This window comes from Sebastes fasciatus, chromosome 17 (genome assembly GCF_043250625.1).
Source record: "Sebastes fasciatus isolate fSebFas1 chromosome 17, fSebFas1.pri, whole genome shotgun sequence".
Taxonomy (NCBI): domain Eukaryota; kingdom Metazoa; phylum Chordata; class Actinopteri; order Perciformes; family Sebastidae; genus Sebastes; species Sebastes fasciatus.
In genome coordinates this window covers 9,154,010-9,166,793 of record NC_133811.1, presented here as the reverse complement: position 1 = coordinate 9,166,793, position 12,784 = coordinate 9,154,010, and the positions used below count along the sequence as shown (strand labels likewise).

At 39.0% G+C, this 12,784-nt stretch overlaps 1 protein-coding gene across 1 annotated transcript; it reads right to left on the bottom strand.

Annotated features, from left to right (window-relative positions):
* Positions 1–6,043: 6,043 nt before the first annotated feature.
* On the bottom strand, positions 6,044–11,341 carry LOC141754627 (uncharacterized). Its single transcript, XM_074613848.1, has 7 exons — positions 11,239–11,341; positions 10,406–10,447; positions 9,780–9,817; positions 8,465–8,514; positions 7,917–8,296; positions 7,685–7,799; positions 6,044–7,586 (listed from the first exon to the last, which is right to left on the bottom strand). The coding sequence occupies exons 2-7, from the start codon at positions 10,430–10,432 to the stop codon at positions 7,402–7,404; spliced, it is 795 nt and encodes a 264-aa protein (XP_074469949.1). The 5' UTR covers positions 10,433–10,447; positions 11,239–11,341; the 3' UTR covers positions 6,044–7,401.
* Positions 11,342–12,784: the final 1,443 nt, after the last annotated feature.

Sequence of the window (12,784 nt, the reverse complement as noted above, 5' to 3'; positions counted from 1 at the left end):
GAAGGAGAGGAGGTATTCGCCGCAAAATGAAAAAACTCTGCCTCGATAACCGGCGCCAGTTACCCCCCTTGCCCTCGGTCTTTTTATCTAATGCCCAGTCTTTAAGGCGCAAGATTGACGAGCTGGAGATCTGGGCAAAGTACAAACGTGAACTTAAAGAATGCTGCCTGCTCGCGATCACCGAGACGTGGCTTAATGAGAGCGACCAGGACAGCGACCTGGCTCTCACTGGATTCGGCTGTCCCATCAGACTGGACCGCTCCTCTGAAGCGACGGGGAAAAGCCGCGGAGGTGGGGTCTGCTTCTATGTAAATCAACGGTACTGTAACAACATCATTGTGCGGGAGAAAATATGTACCCCTGATATAGAGCTACTCTCCATCTCCCTACGTCCTTTTTATCTGCCACGTGAGTTCCCCCAACTGTTTTTTACTCTTGTGTACATCCACCCCAGAGCCAACGCCAGTGCTGCCACTCAGCTGATAGTGGATGTATCACACAAGCTGGACTCTATTTGTATTGATGCTCCTAAATTTTATCTTGGAGATTTGAATCATGTCCGACTAGACAGAGTTTTACGGACATATGAACAATATGTAAGTTGCTCCACCACACAAAAAAACACTATCCTTGACTTGTGCTACGGAAATGTGACGGGAGGCTACAAGTCCATACCTATGCCAGCTTTGGGAGCTTCATATCACAACAGCATATTTTTACTGCCTACATATAAACCATGCTTCAGACGCCAGGAGAGAGAGGAGAAGGCTGTTAAGATCTGGACAGAGGACAGCATCTCCTCCCTCCAAGCCTGTTTTGACTGCACAGACTGGCAAGGCTTCTTTGATGCTTGTGGTGATAACATTGATGAACTTATAGAAACTGTCTCATCCTACATCACTTTTTGTGTTGATTCTGTAATCCCCTCTAAACAGGTTGTTATTTTTCCCAATAACAAACCATGGGTAACAAAAGATCTTAAATCTGCTATTAATAAAAAGAAAAAGATCTTTTTCACTGGCAACCCTCAGGAGAAGAAGGTTGTCTCCAAAGAGGTTAAGGTTGAAATAGCCAAGGCTAAAGCCAAGTACAAAGAAAAAATAGAAAGTCAGTACGTAAATGGCGACCTAAGGTCAGCCTGGCAGGGGATTAAATCTATGGCCTCTATTAATCAGCAAGCGAATACATCCAAGCAGTTTATTAGCATTAATGGAGTTGAGGATGTAGACTTGGCGAACACTTTTAATTTGTTCTTCTCGCGGTTTGAAAGGTCTGACTTCACTCAGGATGTATCCAGGTTGAGGGACTCCCTGGTACCCCACAGCGATATATTGATATCTCAAGAGCAGGTCAATTGTTTATTTAGGAAAACGCGGACAAGGAAAGCTTCTGGCCCTGGCGCCATCTGTGGTCGCACTTAGCACCACTGTGCTGATCAACTTAGTGAGGTTTTCACTAAGCTCTTTCAGATTTGTGTTGACAGCTGCCAGTTACCCAAAATTTGGAAATCCTCCACCATAATTCCCATTCCTAAAGTTAAAAACCCCAGGGAATTAAACCAATTCAGACCTGTTGCACTCACTTCCCTGGTAGTGAAGAACCTGGAGAAAATCTTAAAGGAAGAGGTTCTTTCCCTGGTGGAGGGCAAACTGGATTCACTCCAGTTTGCATATCAAACAGGTAAAGGAGTGGAAGACGCTAAACTCTTTATCCTGGACAAAGTTTATAGACACCTGGAAACACCAAAAGCTCATGTCAGACTCTTATTCGCTGATTTTTCTTCAGCTTTTAATAAGATGCAGCCTCACATTCTGATTGAGAGGCTTGCATCTCATTTTAACCTACCTCACCAGCTTTTAAAATTGGTTTTAAACTTCTTAACAGACAGAACACAACAGGTTTTAGTTAATGGTATTATGTCTAATACCTCGGTCTCTAATACAGGTTCTCCGCAAGGCTGCGTCCTTTCGCCATTGCTTTTTATTTTGTACACAGATAGCTGCAGGTCTTCTAAGGAGGGCAGCTTATTAGTGAAATTTTCAGACGACACTGCACTCCTGTCGCTCCTACAGGGGGCAGAGTCAGATCATGGCTGCGCTCTTCCTGCCTTTGTCGAGTGGTGTGACAAAAATTATCTTGATCTTAATGTCTCAAAAACTAAAGAACTTGTGATTGACTTTAGAAAAAACAAGATTAATCCCACTCAGAGTATAATTCATGGCGACGATGTTGACATCGTGCACTCTTATAAGTACCTGGGCACAGTGTTTGACTCTCATCTCAAGTTCGATGTAAACACTGAGTCCATTGTTAAACGAAGCCAACAGAGAATTAATTTGCTGCGGAAAATCAACTCCTTTGGTGTGAGTAGATCTATCCTGTGCACTGTCTACTTGTCATATATTGAGAGCCTTTTAACCTTTTCATTTATTTGCTGGTTTAACGGTTTGTCTATGAAGGACAGGAATTGCCTAAATAACATTGTGAAAGTCTGCTCCAAAATCATCGGAGCCCAGCAGAGCAACTTAAACTCTCTCTGGGAGAAACGTGTCCTCCAGAAGGCCAAAAACATTATTAATCACAACCAAATCCTGTCTAGTGAGTTCACACTACTGCCTTCAGGACGGCGCTATCTGCCGCCTCACAGAAAGACAAACCGCTACTCCAAGTCATTCATTCCTTCTGCCATTACACTGCTGAACGCAGAGTAACTATCATGAATGAACGACAACAAAAAAATGTTTTATTTACTTTGAATGTACAATTATTTTGCACTAACCACATAACGGTTGTCTGTGTTTGCATTAGGTACATTCTTGGAATACAATTTGCGATGTGCAAATACTCTTGGCACTTTATTCTATTCTAATTATTTATTTATTCCGTTATTCTTTTATCTCGTCTCGTTTTTATTCTTGTATTCATTGTTTTTATTGCGAAGATTTTTAATTTTTAATCTTGTACTTTTATTGTTCTGCACCTACCCATATGCCACCTACTGTGTTCCCTCTGTCAATGATGATTGTGCAGTATGAATGTGTGTATATGTTTCGGTGGACTGCAGAAACTGAATTGCCCTTCGGGGATAAATAAAGCTCTCTGTATCTGTATCTGTATCTGTATCATTCAGCAGCCTTGTTATGTCTGTATAACGTTACACTACGTTTTCTCTCATACTGTCATCTACCGCTTTTTTTTTTCTCACCGTGTGTGTTATACCCTGTGGTCTTAAGGCTCAGGCTGATCGGAATCCTTAAAAATATTCCTGAATCCGGATAATGATCTGGATCGCCACCAAAATCTAATAGATTGTTCATTGCGCCACACCCCACTCCTCCAAAAATGTCATTCAAATCCATCGCAAACTTTTGGAGTAATCCTGCTAACAAACATAACGTAATCAGGTCATCCTTGAGTCCAAGTGGACATTTGTGCCAAATTTGAAGAAATTCCTTCCAGGCCTTCCTGAGATATCACATTCACATGAATGGACCGGGCAGATGGAAAACCCGAAAACTTAAACTTAAAAAGTCTTAAAGCTGCAGTAGGCAGAATATTTTTGGCATCATTGGGAAAAAACTCCATAATAAGCTTTCAGCATATTGTAAAGTGTTATGAGAGAAAACTAGACTTCTGCACCTCCTCCCTGTTTCCAGGCTTAAAATAAATCTAGCCTGTGACAGGAGACTTTGGCCAATCACAGGTCATTTCAGAGAGAGAGCGTTCCTATTGGCTGTTCATTCAACTGAGGCAGCTGTCAATCACTTACAAACTCCCATCAAATAGTCAAACTAGGCAGTGCTGATCAAATATGAATCAATATTCTGTTACTGTAATGCCTATTTCTCTCCTCAAATGTTTAGCTGTAAAATGAGAAAGTTTGCTCCGGCTGGTGGGCGGTGCTTGGTATTTCCTCAACTGATCTCAACGTGGCGGCCGGATCACAAAACTCTCTAATTTTACAGCTAAACAGTACACTAACATCATTTCTGCCGGGGATCAAACTGCCAGCCTTGGGGTTAAAGGACAACCACTCTACCCACTGAGCTACAGCCACCCCCCAAAACATAATGCCTCCGGCCATAGAACCTAATATGAATGCAAAATATTGCAACACTTCATTAGCTAGAGAAGTATTTTTTTTTTTTTTTTTTTTTTAAATATTCAATAACTTCAGTATTGTACAGTGTAGTACCATCAAAATGACTTCACACATCAATGATCTCCTCATGGTTGTACTACAATATTTTGTTTGGAAAAATATGATTTTTGCATAATTTTGGTGGCACTTCACTTTATAAAAGTGAAGTTAATGAATATTTTTCCCAATAGAAATTCACCAAAATTATGCAAAAGCATATTTTTCCAAACTAAGTGTTGTAGTACAACTATGAGGAGACCATTGATGTGTGAATTAATTTGGTGGTACTACACTGTATAACAGTGAAGTTATGGAATATTTTTATAGCATCTCTTTTCGGCATTGCCCTTTGTAGGCGGCCCCTGACCACTCGTCTCACAGCCGGCTGCGCATAGAGACCAATGTTATGTGTCCAGCTAGGAGGACGGATCGTTGTGATTAAAATGAGGTTGTAGCTCGTTGTCTACCTTACTACGGTTAGAAAGAGCCGTTGTTTGTATTTTAACAATGTTTCTGTTATGCGTTATTGATCCAGGAAGTTTGAATCTTCCAATATCTTTCCAACTTTACCGAAGTCAATGACTTGACTGTCAGGAATAATTGGAGAAAGTTCACTATGAAGTAACTCGTTCCCTCGAGTTACTAACTTGAAGGAACGAGTTAATAACATTTTCTCCTGGGGGTCTAGGGGGCTCTGTAACCCTCCATCATGTCACTCATAAAAAACTTTTGTTAAAAGCAAAAGTGGAAAAAGTACTCAAGTTTCTGTTAAATGTTAGATATAAATGTTTAAAATGGTCAGTAAATGTGATAATTAAAGTTTTAGTTGCATTAAAAGTTCTTCATTAAAGATAAAAGCATCTTCATTGAAAGAAAATTTGTTTGCAGCCCGGTTTCATACAAAACACCCAAAATCTTAAACAGTGATGCATAGCAACAAACAAACAGAAGGACCTGAGGCCTGTTTCACAAAACCTAGATAGGGGATTAAGCTGGGATTTTCCAGTTATCCTGGCTCAGTTTAGCCTTGACTCGGTTTCATGAAAGCAGTGGCACATAAATTACCATGGAGATGTATTCTGTGCAGCTAGCCTGCTCCAGACCAGGCTAACAGCCAGGCTTGATTTATCCAAGTGTCTTATCTGCTCCGTCAGCAGTCACTCCGATCAGAAACCAGTGTGTTTTTTACAGTTAGTCCATGAACTTGTGTATTTTGCCATATTTTTATCAACCTGCATTAAAATACCATATTTTAATGCAGGCTAATAAAATAAGTACTTGAATACATACCACCATTCAGTTAAGTACAGTTATTTTAACATTGTGGTAATCACTCATTTTTATTTTTATAATCATTCATGTGATAATCATTATTACGGTTATATTGTGTTTATGAAGACTGCTGTTCATATTGTTGTTAGAGGTTTGATGAATATATTATTGATTAGAAATGTCTGATAAAGTTCACTGTTATTAATGTGTTTTAAAGAATTGACAAACTGTTAGATGTCTGTAGGCATACAGCACACACTTAAAAAAGCAAATATAGTTTGCAGAGGTGAAAATATCAATGCAAAAATTGATTTATTTAAAAAGAGTCAACGTTTAAAATCACACAAAAAAAACAACCTGCAGGACTTGGACCGAGATATGGAGATTAAAAGACAGACATTGAGGAAATTAGAAAGAGAAGTGGTCATTTTAACCGTTCACCGTAAGCATGTGTGTAACATGTATTAATCATTGTTATATATATATGGCAGCAACTCAATGCATTTAGGCATCTAGACGTGGTGAAGACGACTTGCTGAAGTTCAAACCGAGCATCAGAATGGGGAAGAAAGGGGATTTAAGTGACTTTGAACGTGGCATGGTTGTTGGTGCCAGACGGGCTGGTCTGAGTATTTAAAAAACTGCTGATCTACTGTGATTTTCACGCACAACCATCTCTAGGGTTTACAGAGAATGGTCCGAAAAAGAGAAAATATCCAGTGAGCGGCAGTTGTGTGGACGAAAATGCCTTGTTGATGTCAGAGGTCAGAGGAGAATGGGCAGAGTGGTTTGAGATGATAGAAAGGCCACAGTAACTCAAATAACCACTCGTTACAACCAAGGTATGCAGAATACCATCTCTGAACGCACAACACGTCCAACCTTGAAGCAGATGGGCTACAGCAGCAGAAGACCACCCGGTACTATCAAGGTGTACCTAATAAAGTGGCCGGTGAGTGTATATATGCAATACGAGAGTCCTCTCTTATCTTCAGCAAGGGACTCAGGCAACCCTGTCTTGTGGATCGACCAAGAGGAAAGGAAGTGTATTTTTCAGCAAAACCTTTAAATCATGGTTAATAGGTTGGATTGAGATCTGGTGACTGTGAAGGCCTTAGCATATGATTCACATCATTTTCATAAAACCTTTCACTGACTCCTTATTCCATGCATGAAACTGTTTCCATTCATAACATATGATCTGTCCACTGATTCATTCAGGTTTTTCCTTCAATCTGTCACCAGTCTACACAACATTAAAATTGATACATACAGTATATACATATATATTGACACATATATATACCGATCAGTATGGGTATAACAATACAAAGATACGATACAATACGATTTTCATGGTTCCGATACGATTCAGGACGATATTTGGCTCATCTAGAGCGATACGATACGATACGATTCAATGATTTGAAATCGATACTGTAACTTTTTTGCCAAAAATTCCGTCAGTGTGACTGTGAAATAAATAATTGGATACTGAACATTACAGGTTGGGATTCCTCAAAGTTTTTCTTGTAAGGGAATCAGGGATAAAATAATTATGGATATAAACAAGTAAACAATGATTAATGGCAAATACATACACCTTGTATTTGAAAATAATAAAAAGTGCAACTGCAGGACCTGCTGATTCAGTTCTCAAGATACAAGGCAGTGCAATATTTAACAAAAAATATAATAAACCAACTTCTATTCAAGTTAAATGAACAGTGGTTTAACCTGTTGCTTCTGTCCTCGAACGTTTCGATCTGCTCTGTCCGCTGTCTCTCATCCACCGCTGCTGTTTACACAAGCAGAACGCGTTAGCTCGGCGGCTAACAGCGCGTTGGCTCGGCGGCTAACAGCGCGCGTTGGCTCGGCGGTTAACAGCACGTTATAATATCGTGTATCGTATCGTATCGTGAACTGAGTGTATCGTATCGTGAACTGAGTGAATCGTCACACTACTAGTTTGTTAATTTCTCAGTGCACTACCAACTGTTTGGGATACGCTTGTTTGTAGTGGCTTTGCTGAGTGGTTGGCGATCTCTCCATATAGCAAGAAGGTTCTGGGTTCGAACCCGGCTTGGGGCCATTCTGTGTGGAGTTTGCATGTTCAGTGTGGTGGTTATTCGGCTTCCCCCACAGTCCGAAGACATGCAGATCCCCTGCGACTCTGTAAAAGGAAAATTACTGAATGATTAATTATTCCACACAAGAGACAACTGAAAGAGACCTTAATGTTTACCCTGCAGCAAAGACAAAGATACCCACCTTTTTTTTGTTTGATCAATTTGAGATTCTCAAGTAATTCAGATTTTTTTGACATCACCAGTTCATGATGCTGTTGGTCCAGCCTCTTCCTCACTTTTGCCCAGTCCTCCTCGGTCTACACACAAAAGACAATATAAAAAAAATCGTTGTCAGTGCCCACAGGTGATCAATCATCAGGGTCAACGATCACAAAGCCCTGTTTGTTCCCAGCAGCTTAACTGTAACTTCTCACCTTGTGTTTGAAGGCCTCCCCCTCGTAATATCTCTTGGGTGCTGGATACTCTATTCCGTTGTACTGTAGCTGCCTCAGGCTTGAAGCCACCAAATGCAGCTTCTCTCCATCGTAGGCATACAGCTTTCTGTCCTCACAGGTCATCAGAACGAGCTGGTCACTCGAGCACGAGGTCCCCTCCACTACACCTACAACCTGCATGCTTACTACTTTGGGAAGGTAGAACTTCCCCCACCCATTCACCTCGTCCTCTTCGTCACTGTAAATGGTGTCGTCCAGGTCTCCTATTGTCAATGTGGCACCAGGTGGTTTCTCTAAGCCAAAAGTCTTGTGTCTATGCATGGATACTTCGTCTGACACCTGTGTCAGGTAATCTGAATCTGCAAACACATGCCGGACAAGAGGAATTTGATGTAATATGGAAAATACTCGCTTCAAGGTTTTATGAGATGTTAGGAAAAGATGTATTCTATATATTTGCACTCTTCTTACTTTGTACTGCAACTGCTGCACAACAATTTCTCTTGGGATACATCATCTTATCTTACCTTTTTTGCTGTTGCACAATAGGAATAGATCAGACCGCTGACCTACCGAACTGAAAGATAGAAAAGATGACAAATGTTTCTTTGGACAATTAAAGGCTGCAAGTCAATCAGTGTGCTCCAGTCCTTTTTTTTCTTTCTTTGGAAGTTTGCTATCCTGAGCAATGGCATGGCTGTCCATGGCACTGAGAGGCACCGGATTCAACGGCATACTGCTGGAAGATGTGTGGAAACCCTCTGTCAACTAAGGGTGCTTTCACAAGCCACAGTCCATTTGGCTAGTCGGAATCAGAGTGAAATTGATACTTTTGGTTTGTTTTCTATTTAGTCTGGTTTGGTTTCACAGTGCACAAATCAAAGCGGAAAAAATTACAAAAAAAGTTGCTGAGGGGCGTGTACAAAGGAGCAAACTTATCTTTTTTGTCTTGAGAGCTGGTACTTCTACGCAGGGAATCACAGACTATGATGCTGTCAACGTTTTTTCACTTCGACTCTGCACTGATCTACTGTGTGCACAAATCCCTTCTCCTCCAGTTCATCTCAAATTACTTTATAAACGTTACTGTTTATGCTATCTTTATTTAGCATATTCTGTATGTTCTCTTCATACTGCAGAGGTCCAGGTCAGCAACGTTACTGTTTTGTAATTGTGTTTTATACTACAGTGTTAGTTTTCTTAACAGAGATGCCATTCTCTGTTTCCTGCCCAGGGACTACAAATGTAAACTATCTTACAGCTAACTCTGGTACAGCTAAGAAGCTGTGCACTGTCCCTGTCAAATAAATACATGAATAAATGATTAAATTAGTAAATGAGTAAATTAATAAATGATTAAATTCATAAATTCATAAATTCATAAATAAAGACCTCTCCCACTCATGTTAACCTGTCGTTTACCTATGTCCATCTCAATAAATGCCCGCACAAGCAGCCTGTATTTTGGTTCGCTTGGAAACAATCTGAGACCGCCTCCCGCAAGAGGACTCGGTTCGGTTGTTTTGGTCCACACCAGAGTATGATTACTGCATTCACAACTGTCCAAACGAAACGTAAAAAGAAAACCTTCTGTTTGTGTTCCACATTTGCTCTGGCATTTTTTGAGTTTCTCTCGACACATTTTGCTATTATTTGTGATGTTGGAAGCATCTTGTAATGGCTTTATATTTACACTGCTGTCAAGTATTCAAACTAGCCACTAAATGCTCTGTGACAAGATACCTGGGAAGACGGGTGTGTTACTTAACACACCTGTCTTCTCAGGTATCCTGACATTGTTCATTTAAACTTCCCTGAACAGAAAAGAAAACTGGTTCATACCTGCAGCAGCTCCCTGGATCGTTCTCCAGCCTTGCTGTCTGTCAGCAAGAAAACAAAATGTGTATGGTTAAAGTGGTGGAAAAATACTCAAGCCTTTACTCAATATTATAATATTATCACAGAATCTGGATCTATGCAATATACTGTATTATTAGAAAGCAACTAATCTAAATCTGTCAAATACATTTTAATAGAAATACAACAAAATACATTGTGCTTTTGGCCTATGGTTAAAATGTGGGCCATGTCACCCTTTAGGTCCCATGTTTGATTTATTATGTGTCAGTAAACAAATGCCCAAAACAATGTTTAAACGTAGTCCCATTTGAAATGTAGTGGATTAACAGCAGGACATTTTGCAAAATGAAAGCACTGAGCTAAAGTGGAACTACAAATAAATACAGTATAACTAAATCTAATCTAAATATATACTGTATATCTACAGTATATCTAAAATGGTATTTAAATATTTCACTAAAAAGGTTTGTAGGAAAATTAAAATGAGACAATTAAATATTCTGTTTGACTACTGAGTATTTAAAGGGTGAATAAATTAATATTTTTTTCTGTAGCGCACACCACTGTAAATAAAATAAATTAATAGCTAACCAACAGATGTTTCTTACTTTTCTTTGACTTGGACCGTCCGCCATTGTGTGTTTCTGTGTCTAAAACAGAGAGGTACTTCAATTCAAAAGAGGAAGAAACAACAACTGTATATATATATAAAAAAACAGAAAAAAAAAACTGACCTGAAGACAGATTAGGAAATAAAACAACAAAAAATACAATTTCAAAACATTATAATAATCACCTTACACATTCAATAAAAAAAAAAAAAAAACATAATTTAAGGCCAAATTATCACATTCCCAAAATGCTTTAATGATTTTTTTTCCTGAACGGCATCATTTCATATTAATGAGTTACTGGCTGTAAAAATTGTGTTTAAAATGTAGCTTTTAAATGATTGTTTATGACAATTAGATCATATATTAAAATTCACTTCCTTGTGAGCTGCTGATTTGCTACGACGATGTTTTTCTCCTATTGTGCACACAATACACGCACACATTATTGGGTCATATTTATAAAATATTAGCCTAAACTTCTGGATATATGCCCTAATTCCTTTTTTATGTTTTCACAAATTAAACCAAAGTTGTATAAATGTGAATCTCTTTTAGATTTGAGCGTAAAGAGTCTGTAACAACCAGCAGGAGGACATTTGTCCTTTCATGTCCTCTAAAGACAGACGACAGCTTCTTTGTAATAATCTCAAATGTGAAAACTATAATCACGTTTATGAATGTTAAATCTGAAAACAATGTAAAGACACGTAAAAAGCACAAAACAATGTAGGCTTTGTTAGGCTACTAAATTGTTCTAACAGAGATAAACTACGTAAGACTGAACTAAATCAAAAGTGTGAGAAAAATCCTCATCAAATAAAAGTTACCACGTCTGAGTAGTAGACTGAAGCCTCAGCTGTCTTCGAGGTAAATCACGTCGCTGGATGCGTAAAGACAGGTCTGAAACTTCAGCTGTTTGCGAGGATAATCGCGAGGGATGTAAAGACAACTTCAGTTTGCGAGGATAATCGCGAGGGATGTAAAGACAACTTCAGTTTGCGAGGATAATCGCGAGGGATGTAAAGACAACTTCAGTTTGCGAGGATAATCGCGCTGGATGCATAAAGAGACACTCCCTTCCTTGTTGCGCTGCTGCCTTCGAGTGCTAATCAAATGTTGTAAACTACGTCACTCTCGTCAGGTGCCGAACATAAGTTCCTTTCAGACGCTTTGTGATCAAATGATGGATGTTTTATGCTCATATTCTGGGTCTGTTTTGCTGGACAGTGTGAATTTCATATAGCCTATGTAACACTCTGATCTGAGGAAGGAGGGAAGATAATTCTCGGCAGGTAAAGAAATATACCTGATGCCTAATAATGTCTCACTTTATTTCTACAGCTCTGGATGTTTTTATCAGCACGTATTTTGCTGGACAGTGTGAATTTCATACATCCACTAGATAGATAGAGAGATAGATAGATAGATAGATAGATGGATAGTAACTTTATTGATCCCGAGGGAAATTCAAGTTTCCAGCATCACAGTTCCATAGTGCAAAAACATGTTAGTAAAAAGGTAGTAAAAAGGTTAGTAGTGCATATTACAAATAAAATATACCAGATATAAAAATACAAGGAGATGAAGAAAACTTAAAAGTGAATATAGTGCAGGGTAACAGCTGTGATACACGACTATTAAAAAAGTGAACTAACATTCATCTTGGCTGAAATAACGGGATGCAATTCTGGGCAGCTACAAAAAATGCATTTAACTCATAACACATAACGACACTATTTTATTACATTATTATTACAGGGCTATCTACTTAAGAAATCAATAATTTGACACAAAAACAGTCCTCCAGAGTCCGACATCAGAATTAGGCCCATAGCAACGGTCTGTTATCCATAGCAACGGTCTGGTATGAAGAAATAACAGACAGTAGAACGCTGTGATTGACCAATCAGAATCGAGTATTCAACAAAGCCCTGTATTCTGATTGGTCAATCACAGCGTTCTACGGTCTGTTATTTCTTTATATAGAAGACCGTTGCTATGTATAACAGACCGTTGCCATGGGCCCTAATTCTGATGTCGACCTTTTTTGTGTCAAATTATTGATTTCTTAACTAAGTAGCCGTGTAATAAGCGGGATAATGTACAGCTAGCGGGTCATTGTTGTGAAATAAACCCCGACGACGGCTCGCTGTACATTATCTCTTACATAGAAAATGTTTTAACTTACATCTGGCTCTACATCAAAATAGACAATCATGAGATATATGATGCCAGATGCTTTTGATTACAATTAGCATGAATAAAGAGTGAACATTTTCAAAAATGCCCTATCTTGCATTGTTGAGAAAACGTTATAAACAAACAAAAATAGACACTTGATCCTTGGCCCAATTGTTTACCAGATTTAATCAA